Source organism: Dunckerocampus dactyliophorus, chromosome 3, assembly GCF_027744805.1.
Source record: "Dunckerocampus dactyliophorus isolate RoL2022-P2 chromosome 3, RoL_Ddac_1.1, whole genome shotgun sequence".
Taxonomy (NCBI): domain Eukaryota; kingdom Metazoa; phylum Chordata; class Actinopteri; order Syngnathiformes; family Syngnathidae; genus Dunckerocampus; species Dunckerocampus dactyliophorus.
In genome coordinates, this window is record NC_072821.1 from 35,860,833 (window position 1) to 35,886,455 (window position 25,623).

General features: G+C 41.8%; 5 protein-coding genes across 9 annotated transcripts; 1 reads left to right on the forward strand and 4 right to left on the reverse strand.

Moving 5' to 3' along the window:
* Window positions 1-497: 497 nt before the first annotated feature.
* On the reverse strand, window positions 498-2,558 carry si:ch211-174j14.2 (uncharacterized). Its single transcript, XM_054770369.1, has 2 exons — window positions 1,974-2,558; window positions 498-1,760 (listed from the first exon to the last, which is right to left on the reverse strand). The coding sequence occupies exons 1-2, from the start codon at window positions 2,499-2,501 to the stop codon at window positions 1,350-1,352; spliced, it is 939 nt and encodes a 312-aa protein (XP_054626344.1). The 5' UTR covers window positions 2,502-2,558; the 3' UTR covers window positions 498-1,349.
* Window positions 2,559-3,419: 861 nt separating this feature from the next.
* Window positions 3,420-8,726, reverse strand: LOC129178248 (zinc finger and SCAN domain-containing protein 30-like). 3 transcript variants are annotated; one of them, XM_054770272.1, is made up of 3 exons: window positions 8,228-8,726; window positions 6,307-7,062; window positions 3,420-4,417 (listed from the first exon to the last, which is right to left on the reverse strand). In XM_054770272.1, the coding sequence occupies exons 1-3, from the start codon at window positions 8,421-8,423 to the stop codon at window positions 4,062-4,064; spliced, it is 1,308 nt and encodes a 435-aa protein (XP_054626247.1). In that variant the 5' UTR covers window positions 8,424-8,726; the 3' UTR covers window positions 3,420-4,061. The 3 variants fall into 3 exon arrangements, with proteins under 3 accessions (XP_054626247.1, XP_054626249.1, XP_054626248.1); XM_054770274.1 differs by lacking the exons at window positions 6,307-7,062; window positions 8,228-8,726 and adding exons at window positions 4,682-4,805; window positions 5,446-5,839; XM_054770273.1 differs by lacking the exon at window positions 3,420-4,417 and having other exon boundaries at window positions 5,875-7,062.
* A 424-nt stretch (window positions 8,727-9,150) lies between these two features.
* On the forward strand, window positions 9,151-15,131 carry LOC129178269 (gastrula zinc finger protein XlCGF8.2DB-like). The gene is made up of 2 exons (XM_054770328.1): window positions 9,151-9,569; window positions 10,108-15,131. The coding sequence occupies exons 1-2, from the start codon at window positions 9,446-9,448 to the stop codon at window positions 11,148-11,150; spliced, it is 1,167 nt and encodes a 388-aa protein (XP_054626303.1). The 5' UTR covers window positions 9,151-9,445; the 3' UTR covers window positions 11,151-15,131.
* Window positions 13,664-19,998, reverse strand: LOC129178251 (zinc finger protein 180-like). Of its 3 annotated transcripts, none has more exons than XR_008569766.1 (3): window positions 19,773-19,998; window positions 16,245-18,060; window positions 13,664-15,448 (listed from the first exon to the last, which is right to left on the reverse strand). XR_008569766.1 is itself a non-coding variant. In XM_054770279.1 (2 exons), the coding sequence occupies exons 1-2, from the start codon at window positions 16,435-16,437 to the stop codon at window positions 14,634-14,636; spliced, it is 1,008 nt and encodes a 335-aa protein (XP_054626254.1). In that variant the 5' UTR covers window positions 16,438-19,410; the 3' UTR covers window positions 13,666-14,633. The 3 variants fall into 3 exon arrangements, 1 of the variants encoding a protein (XP_054626254.1); XR_008569765.1 differs by lacking the exon at window positions 19,773-19,998 and adding an exon at window positions 19,547-19,766; XM_054770279.1 differs by lacking the exon at window positions 19,773-19,998 and having other exon boundaries at window positions 13,666-15,448; window positions 16,245-19,410.
* A 289-nt stretch (window positions 19,999-20,287) lies between these two features.
* On the reverse strand, window positions 20,288-25,292 carry LOC129178254 (zinc finger protein 501-like). Its single transcript, XM_054770285.1, has 2 exons — window positions 24,881-25,292; window positions 20,288-21,498 (listed from the first exon to the last, which is right to left on the reverse strand). The coding sequence occupies exons 1-2, from the start codon at window positions 25,071-25,073 to the stop codon at window positions 20,432-20,434; spliced, it is 1,260 nt and encodes a 419-aa protein (XP_054626260.1). The 5' UTR covers window positions 25,074-25,292; the 3' UTR covers window positions 20,288-20,431.
* Window positions 25,293-25,623: the final 331 nt, after the last annotated feature.

Genomic DNA, 25,623 nt, shown 5'->3' on the forward strand with positions numbered 1-25,623 from the left:
GGTATATCACAGACATGTTTGGTCGTATGTTCATATATGATTGCACTGTATTGCATTGCCATTTAATTGTAAATAAAGTTCAGTGATAAAAATAAATAAAAATGTCTGAGAAGCTTCAAAGTTCCCTGAGACGATCTACCAAACTTAAATGTTAGTCACTTAATTTCTTTGTCGTTCACAATAAAGATCTTATTTTTTTTGTCAATTACCCATCGTGTATTTTACACTCGTAACTCTTCTGGACACTATCGCTACGATGGTGACAGGCGTGCACATGCGCAATGTTGATTTGTAGCTTGCCACTGTGACACATTAGCCAGCTAAATAATTTAATTCGGTTTTGTTAAGATACAGTATGGGATGGTTTTGATTTAGAATTGTCAGACAGTAATATACGTGTGTACTTTTAGATTAATTTATATTATGTTAATACTTTATTTGTTCAAAAAGAAATAATTGTCAAATAAAATCATCCAACACGCAGTGGAGCATCTTTATTCAAGCTCAGCCATGACAATAAGCACTGGGCGGAAACGAGGCTTTGCAACATCATGGGTGACGTCACTTCAATCCACCCACACACTCGTGATGGGAAACTTGATTCCTTTTACTAACTCTAGTGAAGTTCTTGTGAATCACTCACTGAAGTGATTCAGGTCTGGTACTTGATTAACTCGAGTACGCCTGTCATAAAGCGCCCAAGTTTCCCCCTTCTCCCTCAGATACTTCATTCACACGCGTACTCGACTTCTATCCATCCATCTTCTATGCCGCTTATCCTCACTAGGGTCGCGGGTATGCTGGAGCCTATCCAGCAAGAGGCGGGGCACACCATGGACTGGTCGCCAGTCAATGGCAGGGCACATATAGACAAAAAAGCATTCACACTCACATTCACACCTACGGACAATTTAGAGTCGTCAATTTAACATGCATGTTTTTGGAATGTGGGAGGAAACCGGAGTACCCGGAGAAAACCCACGCACGCACGGGGAGAACATGCAAACTCCACACAGAGATGCCCAACGGAGATTCGAACCCAGGCCCCGATCTCCTGACTGTGTGGCCAACATGCTAACCACTAGGCCACCGTGCGGCCCGCGTACTCAACTTATGTTTAGTTAATTCAACAAAGACAAAACATCACCCCCTGCCACACGATATTTGTGCATGTTCACGTGCACACGCATGACTTGCAACACCATTCAACAAAGTTGCGCATCCTCACGCTTTACAGGGACATGAAACAAATGGAACACAGATATCAGCCTCTTCCTCTTTAATGTCAGGGAGGCTCTGGCTTCTCATCTTTTTTAACATGGGGGCGGGGGGGTTCTGGCTCCTCCTCTTTAATGTGGGTAGGCTGGTACCTCCTCTTTAATCAGAGGAGCCTCTGGCTTTTCCTCTTTAATGTGGGGGGGCTCTGGCTCCCGATCTTCTGCTGAGATTCTGTGAGGTACGGGTGCTTGCATGTGACTGTACATGCTGGCGCCATCTTGTCCACTCGGCTGTGCAGCAGGGGATGGAACTGAAGTTTGGCCCTGCTGCATCATATTTCTGAGCAATTGCAAACTGTCCTTAAGGGTGTCTGTGATGGCAGCAATGTTACAGTTCAGCTGCCGCATATTTTCATTGTTGCGCCTTTCGGACTCCTCCATGAGGTCTATCATCCTCCTCTTCAGCTGAAGATCCTCTTGGACAGCAGCCTCCATTGGGGCCTTCCTCTTGAGTCTGTCCTTTCTGTGGTTGTTGAGTTTTGTCTGTGTAAACAAAGACAACAAAAACACTGTAATGCATGGTCACACTAAGTCATTTTTTAAAATAGCTTTTATGTTTCGTTTAATTAACATTTACGTTGGGGGTTGTGTTTATGTTTTACCATCTAGTGAGTCACTTTGTGCTAGCTACGATGTAGCATTACATATAGTTCATAGCAGTTAGCGCTTAAAGGAACACAGCATTATCAAACCCACCTGCAGTAAATGTCTGCCATGGCTTACAACTCCAGGAGGAAGACTGTCGCTGATGCTGGTGTGTGGTGAGTCTAGGGAAGCCGGAGAATCAGGCGAATGCGTTGAAGAATCATCTTCTAGCATATCCAAACTTTCGACACCAGATGGGATGGCACGAGTTGCTGGCGACCCACCCCATATTTCCTCGCAGAGTTCAAAAAATATTAGTACCACACGTCCGTGGCCTCTTCGGCGCCCAGAATCAACTGCATGCCGAAATTTGTTCCGGACAGCCTTAAGTTTTGCCGTAACCTGGCATTTACTCACATTACAGGGGTCGTGAGGGAAATCCTTCCCTGCAGCCATGTCCCCAGTAGCATACTGCTGCCGAAAAGCTAGCATAATATCCGAATACTTCGACTGACACGACTCCCAATCGACATTCTCCTGATACTTTTGTGTCTTATACTCCAAAGTGACTCGCAGAAGTAATTCCACTTCGTCGTCAGTCCAGACAAAGGACTCGGGTTTTTGGCGCGTACTAGCCATCTTTTTTTGTTGTTTTTGTTAGCATGTAGCGGAAGGCGACGGATTTTTGCGCATGCATACTCTCTTCTTCTAAAGTTTAGCGTGTCACGTGGTTCCGTCTGCACGTGTGGTCACAGTGCCACACTTAGGTGTGCCTTGTGTATAACATCATTTTCACCCCAGTGATGCGTTCCCGTATGCATGCACCAATTACGAATCCGGCACAGTGTGGAGTCGAATTTTTTCTCCAAAAAAATCCCAGGAACATTCCCGTGTGGACAGGGCTTAATGTATGGGGGCTCTGCCAGTGGTGGAGCCAGAAATTTCTCATTGGGGTGGCCAATGTGTTACTCACATAGGGGTGGCAATAAGTTGATACCTAAAATGTCTAGATGGCCAGTGGGGTGGCCACCATTTTGGAATTCTTCTGCATAATATTGCCACAATGGCGACAGGTGTGCGCATACGCAATATTGATTTGTAGCTTGCCACTGTGACACATCGGCCAGGTAAAGAATTTAATTTTGTTTTGTTAAAATACAGTATGGGACTGTTTTAATTTAGAATTGTCAGACTGTAATATACTTTTAGTTTCACTTATATTTTTTTCTTTAACACTTTATTTGTTCAGAAACAAATAATCGTCAAATAAATCATCCAACAGACCATCACTCAGCCAGACAGTGTCATCGGTGACGTCACTTCCGTCCAGCCACATACTAGTGATGGGAACCTCGATTGCTTTTGCTGACTCGAGTTCTTGTGAATCACACACTGAAGTGATTCGGGTGTGGTACTTGATTAACTCGAGTACACTCGTCATAAAGGGCCTAAGTTTTCCCCTCCCCAGGGAATCGGAGACTTGATTCACTTGAGTACTCTAATTATGTTTAGTTAATTCAACAAAAACAAAACATCACACTTTATTATAACAGTCACTCAAAAAATAATTGTAGATTTAATGACAGCTGAATTATTTTAGATTTGATGTATTGTTTAGAAATGAGGTGAGGCATGCACTTAACACAAACCTGTGAGAAAATGAGTTAGACGTATCAAAACAGATACAATAATAGTTGTAATTTGATTCCAATGATCCTAGGCAGCATACCTTTAGTCTCGTTACTTGGCATAAATCGTGCACACATTAACGTCCTGTTCAGTGCAAAGTAAGCTTCAAAATAAAAACAGGGCAGTTTTGCTTTGCATGCATGTGATGAACACGCTGATTGATAGAGACACATTTGTGTAATTCTCCAAGTGACAGCAGTCCAACTCTTGACAGTTTATTCTGAGCACTGCAGCTTCAACTAAATGCTCGCCATCAGGTTTTCACATGACCCACCAGATATGCACTGGGGGCCGAGACATCTCTTGCTCACTGAACATGAAAATATTTTCCCACCAGAGAGAAATGCGCAGCGCCAAATTAGCACATGAATGGTTTCTCTCCTGCGTGGCTCCTCATGCGTCTTCTTAAACTTACCTTCCACAAGTTTCATCTCGTTTTGTGTTCAGTGGAACCTGTGCACCCCCCATGTTCATGTGCACACGCAGGCCTTGCGACGGCATTCAACAAAGTTACGCATCCTCAGTCTTTACAGGGACACAAATCAAATGGAACACGGAGATATCAACCTCCTCCTCTTCTTCTTTAATGTCTGTGGGGCTCTGACTCCTCATCTTTATTAACGTGGGTGGTTTTGGCTCCTCCTTTTTAATGTGGGTAGGCTCTCTTACCTCCTCTTTAATCAGTGGAGCCTCTGGCTTTTCCTCTTTAACATGGGAGGGCTCTGGCTCCTCCTCCTCTTCTGCTTTAATGTATGCGGGATCTGGCTCCTCCTGTCCTTCTTTAATGTGTGGGGGCTGTGGCTCCTCCTGTTCCACTGTGGAGCTCCACTCCTGCTGCTCAGGGGGAAGACCTTCTTCACCGATCTCTGCAGGACTCAAGAAGACAAACACATGCTTTAGAAAAGTAAAGAAGAATATGCAAAACCCCGCCTAGAAATGTCAGTCGTGACAGTCAAAGTAACTCCCCCCCACGCACTTCAAATCTAAACAGCCCTGTTTTGTACGTAAGGTATACCTGGATACATACTGCGAGCGTGTGTGTTTGTTATATTCCGAAATGAGAGCAAATTCTAACTTAAACAGAAACATGAGCAATGACATCACATCCATTAAAAAGCTCAAAAGCAAACCTGTGCTTAAGCAGTGACTTTGAACGCTTTGCATGGAAAGCTGGATGCCAACTGTGCGCGTGGTGGGCGGGTCCGTCTGGCAGGCCACGTGGCTCAATGCAGGCGCCACTCCGGATTTGCGTGTCTAAACACCAAGTAATTACTTATCTGTTTTTTTGTATGTCACACAAAGCAATGAAAGAATGCAGAGAAAAATCCTTCTCAAGCAACATTCTCACGTCCATAAAAGGTTCAGTTTTGACAACAGGACCCTTCATGCAATACATTGTTATTTTATATATTTATTCTAATAATACAATAAGTCCACTTGAATATGTAGTGGCAGCTTCTGACAACTCTATGAACACATCCGAGTGCTGTAGATTAGTGAGAAAACGTTATAGTAGTCAGTTAGTTCAGGTGGTGCTTGTGACGCTCGCAGTCACACATTTACTTTCTCAGTTATCACAAATATTTAATTGTTAAAAAAAATTCCATTAGCACATTAACTACCCAGTCTGCCCGCAAGCCATACCGCGCATGCTATAGTAGCTACACGATGACAGCGATTGTCCCAGCGGAAGTGCCGTAGCGACAAATAAAGCTTGTGGAAAACGGCATAGAAAGGGATAACAGTTAACTATTAGAAAGACACTTGACTGGCGTTGCAAATCTAATGACGAGAACCTAACATGTGGTTGGTTTTAAAAATAACGTCAAATTAGCTCTTGTGCTAAGTAGCTAACGCAAAGAAACAGCGAGCAAAACAACTTCTGAAAACGTACGCTTCCCTCTTCTGTCGCTCGAACAGTTGGTACGGATCCATCTTTCACATTCAGTCTCAAAGCCAGTCCGGCGTTGAATTGGCCCAGGTTGAGAAAGCAGTCAGACGTGAAGTGGTTGGCACAGACGAAAAGACTTTTGCCAGTGGAAGCTGGGACGTTTCCGCCGTAAATGAAGCGAATCCACTTTGCTCTAATATCCTTTGTGTTTGGGAGGCGGTATAATGATGTGCGACGACCAGTGCAGCCAACAACACTGCAGTTCTGCTTCGGTTTCTGCTTAGACATAATTGTGGTGAACGCTTCCAAGTAGTCCGCTTGATGACAGAAGTAAATGGGAGGGATCAGCTTCGTCTTAATTTCATAGGTGCCGCAGCGCCACCTCCCGGAGGGGAGTGTGTTAGCACAGTATGTTAAGCAGACGGTCCAAAATGAGTGTACAATCATTTCCAGTCGCTTTTCTATTATATATCTTTAAAGTTGGGTATATATTGTGCGGATTAATCCACTTTTAAAGTGGATTCGTAGCCAAATAACAAGGCAATGTGTGTGGGATGTTTTATTTACGATATTACCAGAGTAACCAGTAGTGAATGTAGGACAAACGCAATACAGTAGTATATGCAATAATATTGATGTAGTCACACCGAGCTGCTACCTTGTTTTACTTAATCCTTTTTTTTTTAAAAATCCTACAAACAAGACCCAGCTAGTACATGATTAACAAAGTGTCTATCTATTTCTACCCAATGTGTTTCATCATGTGTTTGATTAATGCTGAGCGATGACAAAAGCCTGCATTGCAGACTGAACAGGAAAATGGTTTCTCTCCAGTGTGTATTCTTGTGTGTCTTGTCAAAGTACCTTTCTGCCAGAATTTCTGACCACAGAATGTACAACTGAATGCTTTCTCTCCAGTGTGCATGACAGCATGCTTGTCCAAACTGCACTTTTGAGAGAATCTTTGGCCACAAACTGAGCAGACAAACGGTCTTTCCCCCGTGTGCGTCCGTGTGTGGCTTTTCAAATGGTGACCTCCAGAAAAACCTTTGCCGCACACTGTGCATATGAATCGTTTTTCGTGAGTTCTCATGTGGTCGGTCAAACGTTCCTTTGTAGGGAATCTTTTGGCACAAACTGAACACTCGAACGGTTTCTCTGCTGTGTGGATGCTCATGTGTCTTTTCAGATTTCTCTTGCTGACAAACGTTTTGTCACACTGCGAGCATTTAAAGTTTGTGTTGTCAGTGTGACATGTCATATCATCTTTAGGATCTTTGGAGCCTTCATCAGCAGTGTCAGGAGAGTGTGACGTGGTGTCGTCACTATCTGATAGCGGAGCTAAGAAGTCGTCTGCTTGTGATCCTCCACCGTGGTCTCCATCAGCTTCTGTTGTCATGTGTTGAGTTGAGCTGCTGCTTGGAGGCTCAACCTCTCTCATCTCCTCACTTTCTCCTTTGTCTTCATCATCTTCACTCTTCACAATGACACGAATCACTGGCAACTTGGAGATATCAGCCTCCTCTTCTTCCTCTTTAATGTGGGGGGTCTGTGGCTCCTCCTGCTCCACCCTGGTACTCCGTTCCTGCTGCTCAAGGGGAAGATCTTCTTCACTGACATCTGCAGGACACAAGAAGACAAACACAGATTAGATATAAAGTCAAACAAAGCTTCCTTGTCAATGGTGTGGCACCTTCATCCCAACAGGGGACAGTGTTGTCCAATGAAATAACAAGAGCAGTCATGCTATTCTTCCTTGGCTCCAAATTAAGCTTTTTTTTCACCCCAGAATATAAAAACACCACTACTGGCGAGCACACGGGTGTCCAAACCTTTTCCAGCAAAGGGCCACATAGTGAAAAATGAAAGAATGCCACTTTGATATTTTGTAATATACTAAGAAATCTTACATATTTCAAGACAAAAACTGCATCTCAGCTTTGAGATATAGGTGAAAAACCTCTCTCTTAATATTATGACTTCACTCCCATAATATTTGGACTTTATTCCCATAATGGGTTGGTGAAATAACATATTCACCAACTTAACTTTCCAAAAATTGAATTAAATTTACTTTTCGTTTTTTATAAAAAAATATAAAAATATAATTTCTTAATATAATATTTTGTTATAATATTTATATAATATTTTTCTCATAATATTTTGACTTCATAATTGAATTTTTCTCTAACCCAATTTTGGAAAAATTAGAACTTTATTTTGTTTTGTTTGTTTCTCATCATTCTACTGAAATAAAGTTATTTTTCATAATAATATTATGACGTTAATCTCACTAAAATTACGACATTTTCTCGTTAGATTACAACTTTTTTCTCTTAATATTTTGACTCTATTCTCGTAAAATTACTGATGATTCTTCCATTTTTGCTGGTTTCGTTTTGTGTTGGATTGTATTTTTAGAATGTGCCACGGGCCAATTAAAAAACAGCCGCAGGCCACAAATGGCCTCTTGGGCGCACTTTGGACACCCCAGGACTAGCAAATGGTAACAATTTATCGTTTGAACCAAAAAGGGAGAGTGGCGTCAATGAAGAGGAAGCTCGACCGCTAGCGCCCCCATTGCAGTACCTAACCATACCAGACATCACCTTTAAAAATGTTTCCATTGGAAATATGTTGCGCATCAGTTGATATTATGGATTCCGAATAAATATTATGTGCATATCCCTCACTGGGATAATGGGTGGTGCACAGGAATTTGTCCAAGATGACCAATGATCAAATATAAACCGACTAAACGTGCGAGAGGAAGAAGTGAACCAACCTGCCCTGCGTAGTTCATCTTGAGGCTTCTTGAAAACAGCGTCCAGTAGTTGACGTTGTCGCTGGTTCTCCTGTTTTGTTCGGTAAAGTTCTTCCTCATACTCTGCTATCGTTCTTTCCAACACTACAAATATTTCTTCAACAGCCGCAGTTAGTCGCTGGTTCACCAACGCTCTCAGCATTTGTACTTTACACATTTTCACGCAATCACAACACTTTACACTCACACTTGACCTCCGCTTAGCGATGTTTCGATCACTTCCGCTTCTCTTTGTTAGCAGCTATCAAGCTATGCTAGCTTGAGAAGCTTCTCACGCACTGAGACGATCTTTTCCTGCCGTGTATATGGCATAAATATGTACATAATATAGAACAAACAATAACACTGACTTATTAGCCTCCTGCTAGCTTCATTGTTCTTCAATGTACTTTCATTGCAGCTAGCACACTGGACGTTACAACAGCGCTATCTCATGATGTGTCATGCGCAAATGACCCGACTCTGAGAGTCGATGGCTGTAGTGAATCAGAAGAGTCGATTCCCATCAAGGGAATAAATTGTTTGTTACATGAGGGTTTTCAACGATTTGAATGAACGGCAGTAGTAGTTTTTACTTATGCTGGTTGTTTTGCATGATTTACTTTATTTTGCCTCAAGCTATTGCAGATAACAAAAGGGACTGATTGTATTATGATTGTATTATGATTGATGATATTGTTGCATTATCTTATACTGTTCAATTGCTCACACATATTTCTAATTTTCCGAAGATCTTTGTCCTGTGTTTTATTGGAATTCTAATCATGATCAACAAATTAAAGGCAAAATAATTCAATGATCTGTAGCTACAACATCCAGGCTACATTCCAAGGTATCCTGTGGTAGGCAAAAGTCATCGATAGATGGCAGTATTGTACCGTCATGCAAGGTAGCCACCGAAAAAACAGGACCAGGGAGAAAGCAAGATGGCGTTTGATGGAGAAGACGTTCCTGTTGTCGTCATTGATCTGTGTTCTTAATCTCCGCGTGTACATACAAGTCGTGTAATACAGTAAACATCACTAATAACTTTTGTATCCGAATACATTAGCATGGTCGCAATTTGACGATTCTCGGGCTAGCTTAGATTGCTACCTGCTAACAAAGAGACGCAGAAGGTGTCAACACATCGCTAAGCAGAGATCAAGTGTGAGTGTAAAGCGTTGGAATTGTGTGAAAATGTGCGAAAGAACGATAGCAGAGTACGAGGAAGAACTTTCGCGAACAAAAGAGGAGAACGAGAGGCAACGTAAACTACTGGGCGCTGTTTTCAAGAAGCATCCAGCTGTGTTACACAGAGCAGGTTTGTGTCATTTTTACTCTCACGTTTACTAACTTTATATTTGATTATTAACCATATTCACGTAGAGATTCTCCATATGATGGTGCTTTTTTTGTGATGATGACGCACTGCTTTGTTTACAGTACAGGTTTAATCTCAAAAGTTCTATTCTTAGGCAAGATGGCCGTTCACTAGCCACAATAACAACAACAACAACCATATTATGACCACCTGCAGGGGACACACCCACCAGAAACATAAATATGGAGACTGCATGCTTAAAAATTTAGAACTGAAGAAGCCTTTTTGGATTTTTTGGAACAACAAAAGTTCATTCAACATTTGCTGATTTATTGGCGGTCATCTTCCAATGACAACAGTTGTCAGCACTCATTGAAAGAACATAGAGTCGACTGAAAAAAACATTTAATTGGTTGTTTAACTACACAATTTTAACACAACACAACATCACTCAAAAACTACTTCTATTCTGTCTGAATCATATTTACCTACTTACTTTTTTTTGCAAAGCGTGTGTTTGTCTTCTTGTGTCCTGCAGATGTCAGTGAAGAAGATCTTTCCCCTGAGCAGCAGGAGTGGCTCTCCCAGGAGGAGCCAATGCCCCCGCACTTTAAAGAGCAGGAAGAGGAGCCCCAGCCCTCCTACTTTAAAGAGGAAGACAAGGAACGAAGCATCAGCCATGAGGGAGAGGATCTGGAAGGACAGGAGGAGTTTCCGGGGATTCGTGTCATTGTGAAGAGTGAAGATGAAGAAGAAACAGTTGATGGAGACCACTGTGGAGGATCACAAGCAGACAACCGCTTAGCTCCACTATCAGACAGTGACGACACCACGTCACACTCTGCTGACACTGATGATGAAGACTCTAATGCTGGTATGACATGTCACACTGACAACACACACTGGAAATGCTCTCAGTGTGACAAAACCTTTACAGCCAAGGCATTTTTGATAAGACACATGAGAAGTCACACTGGAGAAAAACCTTTTGCTTGCTCAGTCTGTAGCAAAAGATTTTCCCGACAGGATTACCTGAAAAGACACATAAGAACGCACACTGGAGAAAAACCATATTCCTGCTCAATCTGCAGCAAAGGTTTTCATGAAAGTTCGGCATTGATTAAACACACAAGAATACACACGGGTGAGAAACCTTTCATATGCTCAGTTTGCGGGAAAAGTTTAACCTTCAAGACGCAATTAACAAGTCACATGAAAACACATACCGGACAGAAACCTTTTCCCTGCTCCATCTGTAGCAAAGCTTTCCGTCAGAGATCGGCGTTGGTGCGACACATGAGAAGACATACGGGGGAGAAACCTTTTAGTTGCTTGGTGTGTGGTCAAAGATTTTCTCAAAGGCAAAGTTTGAAAACGCACATTCGAGGACACGCTGGCGAGAAACCATTTCCCTGCTCAGTCTGTGGGAAACGATTTACTCGAAATACAAATTTGATGGCGCACACAAGAAGACACACTGGTGAGAAAGTGCTGAGTTGCAGTGTGTGTGATGAAAGATTCTCTTATAAGTACCAGGTTAACAATCACAAGTGTGCTGGTGAGAACAGCAGCACTAAGTGAAGCTGCGGGACTTGAAATACTTTGATAACTTTGACTTTTTAATATCACCACATATAACGTGTGACCTCATTGCTGGGTGTGTAACACAATATTGTTAATATGCTTCGACCATTTCAATGCAATAAAATAACTAACAGTACTAACTTAACTAAGACTTAATAGTGATTACCTTATAAGAAAGGTGGTGGGGGCGGGTCAGTGACCCAGTAGTTAAGACGGCATTGTGTGCATGTATATTACATAAATATGTGGCAGTTCAGCGAGCATCTGAAGCATTAATTCTACATCTTTATTTAGCTTTTTCTTTGACTTTTTTGTGATGTCACCACAGAAGCTTAACGGCGATGGCAAAGAGCAAAAGCGTGACGATAAACATAGAAACCAAGAATGGAACTTACTGCGACATGAGAGGATCTGTCTGCTGTCCGTCTCAAGGTCTTGGGAGCATGCAGGTGGTCTCCTCAGATAGGCTATTAGCGTGGACTCTCATTGCCTTCATCCGCACATCCACCTCGCTTCAGCAGGGTGCCACACCCGGGCCAAGTAACCGCTGGGGTCGTTAACGGCAGCGCTCCGAAGTGTATACAAGAATAGATAGATAGTAGATAGAAGTCATGTGAAGTCATGTGAAGACAGGCCGAAAAAGCCGCATACGTGTGCCGTTCTCACATATGGAAATCACTCAAATGTGAACTTCAGAGAAAGTTTTTATACAGTCCAACACAAAGGGGAAAAAAGTTCAAGAAACAACCAAAATAACTCATAGAAAGGTGGCTGCTGAACCTGCCTCTCTCTATTTGAGTGGAACCGAGCATGAGCATGATTCCGTTTGCAATGAGCAACAACAAGCAAAATGTATTCTAAAACCAAAGTTGAAATATTGTTGGAACTCGAAAATGCAGACACAATTTCCTCACAACAGAAAACAATAAATTGGTCATTTCCTCATACCGCTGCATCTAAACCAGTGGGGTCCAAACTTTTTCCAGCGAGGGCCACATATCGAAAATGAAAGGTGATATTTGAAGAAAAAAATCAAGAAAAAAGTGCATCTCAGCTTTGTCATATAAGTGAAAAAGCCTATTATTATCACTCTTTGCTCTTTTTGTCCCAGTTTTGCTGTTGTTTAAAAAAAAAACAATCTCTTACTCAATGTTCTTCTCATATTGTGACTTTATTTTCATATTTTGATTTAATTCCCATCATAATGTAACGTAATTTTCCAAAAATGTTAATTTTATTTTGTTTTGTTTGTTTCTCATATTACGACCTTTAAAAAAATAATGTTTTTCTTTAATATTTAAACTTTTTGCTACTAAAATGACATTATTTCTCCTCACATCACAATCGTTTTGTAAAATTGCAACTTTTTTTTATTACAATAAATTCTTCTCTTAATATTTTGACTTTATACTTGTAAAATTACAGCTGTTTTTTATGGCACATTTTTCCAGAATGTGGCGTGGGCCAGAAAGAAAACAACTGCGGGCCGCAAATGGCGCCTGACCTGCACTTTGCAACCTTGATCTTAACACTGCAACTGTTTAAGTGCCCAAATATTCTATTAACACCATAGCTATACCGCCAAGGTTACAAAGCCTGCTGTTGCATGAAAATAAGATTGAAAAGTAACATAAAAGAAGGTGGGAAGGAAAGACTGCACACACACTAACAAATATTTCTAGAAATAAACAAGTGGTCTGTGACAGCAATCATCAGTGGTACTAACTGACTCATTATTATATCAAACATTTTATATACTGGGTCTTTAACGACATGGGTATCTAATTCATTTAGCTCCGTCTTACACAAGATTGTTACCCAATTTTTCTGTCTACTGGAGTCAAAAGTTTTTAAAGTACATTTTAAAAATAGGTTACACCGGGTCATAGTACAGCTATTTACAAAAAATTATAATAAAGTAGTCTGTTTGTCCCAAACAAGGACACCGCATTACGACACACTGAATAAAGTGGTAGACTCGTACTCTGCTTAGGCTATGTACTATATACATATATATAGGCTATATACTTCCTCGTCTTTGTTAGCAGCTAGCAAGATAAGCTAGCCTGAGAAGCTTCAAAGTTAACTGAGACGACTTTGTCTTAACAGCGCTTAACCATCAGCATGACAAATATGTAGAGAAACGAGAAGCAATGCGTCAATCTAGTCGTTTATTTAGGTTTTTCAATCATTTCGTTCCCAAATTGTAGTCCGAAATGGCATCAGCGCATGCGCACTCTGTGTCGCTAATTTCCGCGCCTGTTAGCAAACTAAGCTAGTTTGAGACGAATTTGTCCTGCACAAAGAAGGATGTCTTTAATATTATTATTTTACATGGCCGAAATGTGTACAGAAAAAAGAACTAAGTGTCTGATCAGCCATGTCGTCTTGCTAATACTTTATTTACTTCCGTCGTACAAGTCACAACGCGTACATTCCAGTAATACTGCCTCTCTCAGGTGAGAAGGTGTCATTACGCTCTTGACCTCCACCTTCTGGTATAGTGTGGTCAAGGGGTTACCAACGTTTTTTCTTGCGAGAGCTACTTTTAGAAAATGAAAATGGCCACGAGCTACTCATTTTTGTAGAAATGATTTTCATACCTTATTTCAACCCAAACAAATCAAATATGCTTGTTTTACTAAAACATTCACAAAATGCTGGTATCCACAACTCACATTTTATGTTTCAGAATACATTTCTTTCTAGTGTTCTCACATTATTAAAAAACCTGAATGAAAAGCAGGCCTGCGGGCGCCTCATGTGGTCGTGGGGGGCTACCTGGTGCCCGCGGGCACTGTGTTGGTGACCCCTGGTGTGGTCACTTTCAGGAAATGCAAGATGTCCTCTTTGTTTCAGTGTAATCACACATCATAGTTTTAATTTGGAAAATGTCAATACAAAAAATAACACTATACTGTAATAATAAAACACACAGAGCACACCAGAAAAAAAGATTACACTATACACAAATTACCATACTGACGTGTAATAAGAGCAACTCTCCAACCTGTCGAGGATGTACCCCACATCTTACCCCAAATCAGCTGAGGTAGACTCCAGCTCGCTTGTTTTTATTCAAAGTGGATTTTAATCAAATATGATAATTAATATAATTGTGTTTGTATATTTTTCTTTTATTGAGGTTCAAATGTACGATTCTCTACTCAAGAAGAAAAATGTGTGTCTGTTGGGCACATGTGATAGATGATGATTTAATTGCAAACATCTCATTATAACATCATATTGCAGCGTTAGAAGTTGTTCTTTTACACAACTTTTATTTTTTAACAATACTTTTTTAGTAATACTGTCTTACTTATCCATAGTATCCTTATTACGTTCTTTATATCCAGCTAGATGTACCTTTATATATTTACATGTGGACATGTTAACCCTTCACCTGGAAGACAATCTTTCATCACACACACACTTCCTCACATCGTCAGCATCTTTTCTGTCTGTAAAAACTCATAGGTATCAAGCGTTATTATTATTATTGACAATAAGTTCCCCAGTGTGTTTTGTCAAGTGCTTTTTCAGATCAAAATTCCGTGCAAATCTTATACCGCACACTGAACAGCTGAAAGGTTTCTCCCCAGTGTGGATTCTTATGTGTGCTGTCAAGTTTGTACTATAAGTGAATCGCTGACCACACATTGAACAGGAAAAGGGTTTTTCTCCAGTGTGCGTTCTCATGTGCGCTATCAAAGTTATCTTCTGAGAGAAACTTTTACCACAAACTGAGCAAGAAAACGGTTTCTCTCCAGTGTGTGTTCTAATGTGTGTTTCAAAATGTCCCTTGTGATAGAATCTTTTACCGCAGAAGGAGCACATGAATCGTTTCTCTGCTGTGTGGATCCTAATGTGTCTTTTCAGATTTCTCTTCTTGCCAAAAGTTTTGTCACAAAGAGAACATTTCCAGTGTGTGGCGTCAGTGTGACTTGTCTTATCGGCTTTAGAGTCTTCATCATCAGTGTCAGGACACTGTGACGTTGTGTCGTCACTATCTGATAGTGGAGCTAAGTCTGCTTGTGATCCTCCAAAGTGGTCTCCATCAGCTTCTGTTGTCATGTGTTGAGTTGAGCTGCTGCTTGGAGGCTCCACCTCTCTCTTCTCCTCACTTTCACCTTTGTCTTCATCATCTTCACTCTTCACAGGCACAAGAATCACTGGGAACTCCTCTAACCCTTCAAGCGCCGCCTGACTGATGCTGTGCTCCTCCTCTTCCACTTTAATGTGGGGCGACTGTGGCTCCGCCTGCTGCTCTGGGGGAAGATCTTCTTCAATGACGTCTGCAGGGCACCAGAAGACAAACACATGCTTTAGAAAACTCCAGCTTTGCTCCATCACATGAGGCATTGTCCTGCACCACCATATCTTCTGACAAGGTCTCTGAGGATCTCATTAGTGTCCCTCACAGCAGTCGGGGTACCCCCAGCAGACACATGAAAGTAATATACTATACAGACATGTGAAAAAAACACCTCATAAGGCATCCTATTTTTACATGGCTGTATGTATTTATTTTTTCAATTTTATTGTAAAATGTTTGTTTTGAGCAGCCTATGAAAGAAACCTGGAGACTGGATTCGTTTCATGTCCTCATAGGCACTCTGACACCATGTAGCGCTTGTGCAAAAAGAAACCAACACCCATAAGTCAATAATGTTACGTTCTGTTGTCTCACATTTCTTGTGAGTACAACCAAAAAGCTCAGTTTGACCCGTTCACACACACAGACAAACACACACACACACACACTGAGCTTTGCGTCATGGCCAATTATACAAATTAGATGATGGCATCCCCAAACCAATGCCACAGACACACTGGAGTCATGTTGGAAACACTGAACAACAATACAATATACAAGTATAACAATATCAACAATTTAAAAAATCACACACATACACACGCTCACACATTTGTGAATATAAACATGAAAGACAACTGAAATCTCATCCCGTATTATTGATAATATGAATTTTTGGATCAGCCACCCTCCCTTTAAGTACATAAAGACACCGGATCTACAGGAAGAAAAACATTTTTTAATGAGTAGAGTTAATGTACACCTACACTACTAACCTGCTCTGCGTGACTCCATTCGAGGCTTGAAAACAGCGTCCAGTAGTTGACGTTGTCGCTCGTTGTCCTCTTTTGTTCGAGAAAGTTCCTCCTCGTACTCTGCTATCGTTCTTTCCAACACTACAAATATTTCTTCAACAGCCGCAGTTAGCCGCTGATTCACCAACGCTCTCAGCATTTGGACTTTACACATTTTCACACAATCACACTCGATTGCTGCTTAGCGATGTGTTGATCACTTCCGCGTCCCTTTGTTAGCAGCTAGCACGCTAAACTAGCCCGAGAAGCTTCAGAGTGATGTGGGGACGAGTTTATCCCGAGACGAAGAATTATTAATGTGTACCCTTCTCTATATGAAGTAACAATGTGTACCAGATTGAGAACAAACAGCAATAAAGGTTAAATCGAATCGTCTTGCTGCTTTATTTTCCTTGATCCTTTTTTCCATTTCCGGCAGACTAGACACAGCTAATACATGCTAGCATTACTGCCTCCCACATGTGAGGAGGTGTCATTACACTCATGATCTTTACCGTCTGGTATTGTGGCAACCTCCAGGAAATGTAGGACGGCCTGGATTCTCTTTATTTAATCACACAGTTTTAATTAATATGAGACATTCTCCAAACTTGCAGACATCTTTACAAGGACACTGTATTCTGGTTACTGTTAGTTATTTTTGTTTATCACAAAGCAATCAGAGAAAATTCAATGAAAACATTTAGTCATAACTTGGCAACATAAATGGAAACATCGACAGCTTGTGATATTTCTGCAGTCACTTCTGACATGCTGTTCTCACCAGCACACTTGTGATTGTTAAGCTGGTACTTATAAGAGAATCTTTCACCACACACACTGAAACTCAACACTTTCTCACCAGTGTGTATTCTCATGTGCCTTTTCATATCTGAATTCCTTACGAAACTTACACCACAGAATGAACAGGTGAAAGGTTTCTCTCCAGTGTGTATTCTCATGTGTTGATCCAATACTGAACTCACAGTAAAACGTTTGTTGCAGACTGAACAGGAATATAGTTTCTCTCCAGTGTGTATTCTTGTATGTTTTGTCAAACATGACTTATAAGCAAATCTTAGGCCGCAAAACGAGCAGGTAAAAGGTTTCTCTCCAGTATGCATTCGCATGTGTGATGTCAAATTTGACTTCTGAGACAATCTGACGCCACACAATGAGCACGTAAAAGGTTTATCCCCGGTGTGTGTCCTCATGTGTCTTTTCATATCTGGATTCCGTACAAAACGTAAGCCACAAACTGAACAGGTAAAAGGTCTCTCTCCTGCGTGAAGCCTCGTGTGTCTTTTCAGATTTAGCTTCTTGCCAAAATGTTTGCCACAGTGAGAGCATTTAAAGTGTGTGTTGTCAGTGTGACATGTCATATCAGCTTTAGGGTCTTCATCATCAGTGTCAGGAGAGTGTGACGTTGTGTCGTCACTATCTGATAGTGGAGCTAAGAGGTTGTCTGCTTGTGATCCTCCACAGTGGTCTCCATCAGCTTCTGCTGTCATGTGTTGAGTTGAGCTGCTGCTTGGAGGCTCCACCTCTCTCTTCTCCACATTTTCACCTTTGTCGTCATCATCTTCACTCTTCACAATGACACCAATCACTGGGAATTCCTCCGGTCCTTCAAGATGCTCTCCCTCCTGACTGATGCTGTGATCGTCCTTTTGCTCTTTAAGGTGGGGGGGCTGGGTCTCCTGATCTTCCGCTTTAACGTGTGGTGGCTGTGGCTCCTCTTGGTCCATCCTGGAGCTCCATTCCTCCTGCTCAGGGTGTAGATGTTCTTCATTAACGTCTACAGGACACAAGAAAACATACACATGCTGTGGAAAAGTCCAGCTTTGCTCTGTCACATGAGGCATTGTCCTGTACCAGCAAATGTTCTGACAATGTCTCAGAGGATCTCATCAGTCACCACGTTGACATTCAAACTGTCACAACCACACTGCATAACAGGGGAACAACAGAACAAATACAACTGGTCATTAAATAATACAAAACAAACCCAGTAGTAAAACCTTACATCAAAACAAGACTGCTGCTTGTACACCCAAAAGACAATAGTACCGAATGTTCCTATCAATGGAAGTTCTTCTGCTGGATAGAAGCAGTGGCGCAGAACCTGTTACGAACGGACTGCTTGCATCGGGGTGCCTATATCAGAAATTTTAGATGCAGGCCGATATCATCCGATACTTTTTCTGATACCGGACCTATATCAATATATCAAAAAGCATCACAAACTGCAATTTGCACTCTTCAAGACCCACTCCTCCAATAATAAATCCTCCACCCCACACCAATTCATCACCGACAAAAACCTAGATTTCCTTTGTCTGACTGAAACCTGGCATAAACCAATGGACTACTTATCCTTTAATCAGGCCACACCCACTGGATACCCATACATTGAAAACCCCCTTCTCGGCTGGGGTGGGGCAGTGGTGTTGCTGTAATTCACAAAAAGAACATCCACACAACCATCATCTCCACTCCTGCTGCACTGTCATTTGAACACATTGTTAACAAACTCCCTGTTAGCACTCTCCACGTCACTACAGTCATTTACTGCCCCCCTAAACCAAACGCTTCCTACCACTCTGACTTCTCCGACCTCCTGACCAACCATGTGCCATACATCTACATTCGTTCTATACCTGGATGAGCAACAATTTCCTCAAACTACAATAAAATACAACTCATAATTATTGCTCCAAAATCCCTCACTCATTCAGTTAAAGATTTCAACATGTCAAAAAACAACCTCACCCCTCTCCACTTGGGTCTCATTTGGACCAGAACCTTTCATTTGAAGCCCGTGCCAACCATATCACCATTCGCACATGGTCCTCCACCAAATAAGAAGATGTAGTAAGAAGTGTTTCTAACGTCACGCATTTACTCGGCAATCAAATACAAGCGATCACGGAAGGAGATCCAGAAATGCAGGGCATCTCCACAACCCGGGGAGTGTGCATTACCACCACCACCGTGAAAGTCAGGGTGTGGAAGCATGGAGAGCACCTCTACAAGCACGCAGCGCAGACTTTCTTTGACGAGCGGGAGTCATGACTAAGAAGACAGACACTGGGAGTGCTCTTCCATCATTTGGTAACACTTCGCCTTCCCGGTGAAATGAGGCTTGTTTTTTACTGGGCCCGCCCCCCCCAAAAAAATACTGTAATAGAATTCATCCACGCAATAGTTATTCCATGTGTCCTTTTCATGTTAACGATCAAATATAAAGTTCGTAAACCCGTGAGAGTAAGACTGAAACTAACCTGCTCTGTGTAACACAACTTGATGCTTCTTGAAAACAGCGTCCAGTAGTTGACGTTGTCGCTCGTTCTCCTCTTTTGTTCGAGAAAGTTCCTCCTCGTACTCTGCTATCGTTCTTTCCAACACTACAAATATTTCTTCAACAGCCGAAATTAGTCGCTGGTTCACCAACGCTCTCAGCATTTGTACTTTACACATTTTCACACAATCACAATACTTTACACTCACACTTGATCTCTGCTTAGCGATGCGTTGATCACTTCCCCGTGTCTTTGTCCGCAGCTAGCAAGCTAAGCTAGCCTTAGAAGCTTCAAAGGTCACTGAGACGAGCTCATCCTGACATGAAGAATTAATAATGTGCAGGTCGTTATACAACAGACAAAAGCACAAAGGTTGAAATGAAGGAATTAACGCGGACTACACTGCCTGTGGCGCCGTCTCCCTGTTTACTACATTCGGTATCACAGCTAGTACATTCTAGTGCTTTACTGCCTCCCTCAGGTGCGGAGGTGTCATTACACCCTTGACATATAAAGTATATGATGAAATAGTTGGTCAGCACAAACGAAAATATCAGTTCAGTGTAAAATAAAAACAGCGGTAGACAGACAGAAGAAAGCAGACAAGAGCAGGAAAACACACCAGCTGAGAGAAAAAAATGCTAAATGCCAACAGCAGGCTAACAACAAAGCAGCTTTTTAGCCTCTTTAATAAACTAAAACTGACTGACACTCTGTCACAGCTGTTTTTTTGGTATATTTATTACATCTAAATGGTAGAAGCATATTAACAGCATTGTGTTACACACACACAACATCACACAAATTATACGTGGTGATGTTGTTACAAAGTTAATGTCTTGACAATTTAATTCAAATTGTACAGCTTCATTTACTGCTGCTGTTCTCACCAGCACACTTGTGATTGTTAAGCTGGTACTTATAAGAGAATCTTTCATCACACACACTGCAACTGAAGATTTTCTCACCCGTGTGTCTTCTCATGTGTGTTACAAGTGTGGTTCGGTCACAAAAGCTTTTGTTGCAGACTGAACAGGAATATGGTTTTTCTCCAGTGTGTTTTCTTGTATGTTTTGTCAAACACGACTTTTGAGCAAATCCCACACCGCAGTATGAGCACGTGAAAGGTTTCTCTCCAGTATGTCTTCTCATGTGTGCTGTCAAGTGTGACTTCTGAGTCAATCCTATACCACACACTGAGCAGGTAAAAGGTTTCTTCCCGGTATGTGTTCTCATGTGTCTTTTCAAATCTGAATTTTGTGTAAAACTTATACCACAGATGGAACAGGTTAAAGGCTTTTCACCATGGAGTTTTCTCATGTGCTGATCCAATGCTGAACTATCACACAAATGTGTATTACATATTGAACAGAAATTGTATTTTTCTTCAGAGTGTGTTTGTGTGTGTGCTGTCAAATGTACCTTCAGAGAGAATCTTTTACCACAAACTGTGCACGTGAATGGGTTATCTCCTGTGTGATTTCTCATGTGTCTTATCAGATTTCCCTTGGTAACAAATGTGTTGTCACACTGGGAGCATTTGTGAATGTTGTCAGTGTGACACGTCACATCAGCTTTAGAGTCTTCATCATCAGTGTCAGGAGAGTGTGACGTTGTGTCGTCACTATCTGATAGTGGAGCTAAGAGGTTGTCTGCTTGTGATCCTCCACAGTGGTCTCCATCAGCTTCTGTTGTCATGTGTTGAGTTGAGCTGCTGCTTGGAGGCTCCACCTCTCTCCTCTCCTCACTTCCACCTTTGTCTTTATTACCTTCACTCTTCACAATGACACCAATCACAGGGAACTCCAGCTGCCCCTGACTGACGCTGTGCTCCTCCTCCTCTTCTTTAATGTAGGAGGCCTGTGGCTCTTCCTCCTGCTCCATCTTGGAGCTCCACTCCTGCTCCTCAGAGGGAAGGTCTCCTTCACTGGCGTCTGCAGGACACAAGAAGACAAACACATGCTTTAGAAGTTCAGCTCTGCTCTGTCACATGAGGCATTGTCCTGCACCAGCATACTGTTTGTTCTGACAATGTCTCTGAGGATGTCATCAGTCACCAAACTGACATTCAGTCTTGATCTGGGGTCTCATCTATTAAAATGTGTGTCAAAATCTGATTAAAAATCTGTGTTTGCTAGAAACCCAAAATGTGCGTACGGACAAAGATATACAGACCTAAAAGTGGCGTACGTACACATTGACGCAATTTCTTGTTCATAGATTCCACCTTGCAGAGAAGTGTGCGTCCCAGGGCTGCACAGTGGTAGCATTTCATTCGCATATACGCCTAAAAATAGCTTGTGCAAGTAGAAAAAGTAAAAAGGGAGCACACGTCCGAGTCCAGGTTTCAAGTCTTTCATGCAATGGGCAGAAGCAGGAAGGTAAAAAAAGACTGGCCTAACAAAACACAACCACTCCAAGCAGCACAACACCTGCAGGGACAGCTGTCTATGTCATGTAACTAGTTGCATGATGGGACAAAACAAACCAGCTTCGACAGTGACCGCAGCCCTGGATAGGCAGGTGGTGATTTCCGAGGTGGAGATCAAGATCAAAAGGAACATCGCCTACTTATGCACATGCCACAATGACATTACATTGCTTTGGTTTAGAATTTCACTGTATTTATAAATGCAAAGGATTATTATTATTGGAAAATATTACCTGACATGGTTGTCGGTTGGGTTGATGTCAACGCCGTTCTTCTTGTGCAGTCTGATAAGCGGCCATTAGTAATGTAATTATGTGTGATGTGATGTTCGTCATGTTATGTGACTGTACAGTATGTGCAGCTTAGTACAGTGGTTCCCAAACCTTTTACAGTCGCGTACCCCTTCAAACGTTTGACCTGATGCCATATACCCCCTACTCCTGCACACTTAAAAAACATACACCTTTTTATCATAATTAACTTGAAATATTCAACATAATTAATTGGTTCATGAATTGTGTTTTGTATGGTCATTTATCACTTGAGCACTCATAAATAGAAAAGTAATGATCCTGCATGTCTTTAATTCCAGTCTGATGTTTGCATCCTTCAGTCTGAATGGCTTGAATTTGAGCATAATTTTTTTTGTCCACTCACAATGGCTATGGTTTAAGTCTGCGTATTAATTTAATACCAAATTGAAGGGGTAATTGTAACAATCATGAAGCGGTATCCAAAGTATACATTTTCTTTTAATACAAACAACGATAAAGTCAAATTTTCAGGGAAATCCTCACTCACTGTGACAGGTTTTCACTGCTGCTTGTGGTGACGGGAACACCAATATAAATGAAATCTTCAAGATGAAACACTCGGAATGCACAAAATAATCATCAAAATGACTTATTTGTTCATATGATGCACACAGAGCAATGAGCAATGAATCCTCTGTCTCCTTTCTGCTCTGTTTTTAATTTTTATCCACATACCCCCCATTACAATTGGTGTCCCCATGGGGGTACACATACTCCATTTTGGGAACCTAGGGCTTAGTACATGTGTGTACAGCATGTAGTATGTCAGGCTATGTATTAATTAATATTTGTGGACCGCAGTCCAGGGAGATGTAGGCCTTATGATGGAACTGTGTTTATATGTATGAGTGCACATGTGTGTTACTGTGTACGTTGTTTGAGTGTTAATTATAAAATTGTGTTATTTAAAAAATTTCACATTGCTCCGAAACGCTTTGACACCCAAACTCCTGATGAGCAGAGAGGGTGGCTGGACTTGGGGAGCACACAGGACTCACCTCTCATGGTGACATCAGCTGATGTGCGCAGGGTTCTGAACAAAACAAACCCACGAAAAGCAGCAGGCCCAGACAACATCTCAGGACGTGCACTTCGGGTTTGCTCATCAGAGCTAGCTGATGTGCTTGCTGACATATTTAACCTGTCGCTTGCACAAGCATCTGTACCGACCTGCTTTAAGTCCACCACCATAGTGCCCGTACCCAAGAAGAGCAACGTGACCTGCTTGAATGACTATCGCCCTGTAGCACTCACTCCTATTGTTATGAAGTGCTTTGAAAGAATAGTCATGACCCACATCAAAAATAGCATCCTAGCAACTGTGGACCCTCTACAGTTTGCATATCGCCAGAACCGGTCCACTGATGATGCAGTCAACACTGCCATCCACACAGCCCTTTCTCACCTACAGGGCCAGGACACATATGTCAGAATGCTATTTATAGACTATAGCTCTGCTTTTAATACAGTCTGCCCCCACAAACTCACAAATAAGCTCCTCACACTTGGCCTGTCACCCCCCCTCTGTAACTGGGTGTTTAACTTTCTAACAGGCAGGCCCCAGTCAGTCAGAGTCCACAATCGCACATCCAGCTCAAGAATTGTGAGCACTGGGACCCCACAGGGGTGTGTGCTGAGTCCACTCCTCTACATGCTCTTCACCTACGATTGCGTGGCCTCCCAGAACAACACCAGCATCATTAAATTTGCAGATGACACTACAGTCATTGGACTGATCACTGGTGGTGTTGAAACATCATACAGAAGAGAGGTGGCGGACCTCATAGCTTGGTGTCGTGATAACAATCTCCTTCTCAATACAGATAAGACTAAAGAGATGATCATCGACCCAAGAACAAGGGAAAAGGAGCCACATAGACCCCTGTTTATTGATGAGACTCAGGTGGAGAGGGTGAAAACCTTCAAGTTCCTTGGCACACACATCAGCGAGGACCTCACCTGGTCTCACAACACCCAACAAATTATGAAGAAGTCCCAAAGGAGACTGTACTTCCTGAGAAGACTGAGGAAATTTGGCATGTCCACCAAAATCCTGAGTTGCTTCTACAGATGCACTATGGAAAGTGTCCTTACCGCCTCCATCACTGTTTGGTACGGTAACTGTACAACACGTGATAGGAAGGCACTCCAGCGGGTGATCAAGACCTCACAGAACATTGTTGGGGCAGCCCTCCCCTCACTGCAAGACATTTATAAATCTGCACACACACACAGAGTTTTGCGTCATGTCCGATTATGCAAATTAGATTAAATCGTCCTCAAAACATTGCCACAAATACATTAGAGTCCTAAGGGAAACACTGAACAACATTACAATATACAAATATAACAATATCAACAATTAAACAATTCTCTCTCTCTCACACACACACACGCATATTTGTGAATATAAACATAAAAGACAACGGAAAAATATTGATCTCATCCCGTGGTATTGATATTATGGATTTTTGGATCACCCACCCTCCCCTTGAGTACATAAAGACAGCGATTCTACACGATGAAAACCTTTTCTAATGAGGAGAGTTAATTTACACATACACTACTAACCTGCTCTGTGTGACTCCCTTCGAGGCTTGAAAACAGCGTCCAGTAGTTGACGTTGTCGTTCGTTGTCCTCTTTTGTTCGAGAAAGTTCCTCCTCGTACTCTGCTATCGTTCTTTCCAACACTACAAATATTTCTTCAACAGCCGCAGTTAGTCGCTGATTCACCAACGCTCTCAGCATTTGTACTTTACACATTTTTCACACAATCACAACACTTTCGCGTCCCTTTGCTAGCAGCTGGCAAGCTAAAGTAGCCCGAGAAGCTTCAAAGTGACGTCGGGAGTTTATCCTTACATGAAGAATTATTAATGAGTACTCTTTTCTATAAGATGTAACAACATGTACTAAATTATGAACAAATGCATTGATAAACACTTAATCGAATCGCCTTGCTGCTTTATTTTCCTTGACCCTTTTTTCCATTTCCTGCAGAGAAGACACAGCTAATACATTCTCGCATTACTGCCTCCCACAGGTGAGGAGGCGTCATTACACGCTTGACCTATACAGTCTGGTATTGTGGTATCTTGCAGGAAATAGAGGACGGCCTGGATTCTCTTTTTACAGAGTCTAATCATACATCGTAGTTTTAATTAGTATGAAACATTTCCCGAACTTGTAGACATCTTTACAAGGATTTTGCATTGTAGTTACTGTTAGTTACTTATTGGCGTTTATCACAAATCAATCAGAAAATTCAAGGAAAATATTTAGTCATAATTTGGCCTCATAAATGGAAACATCA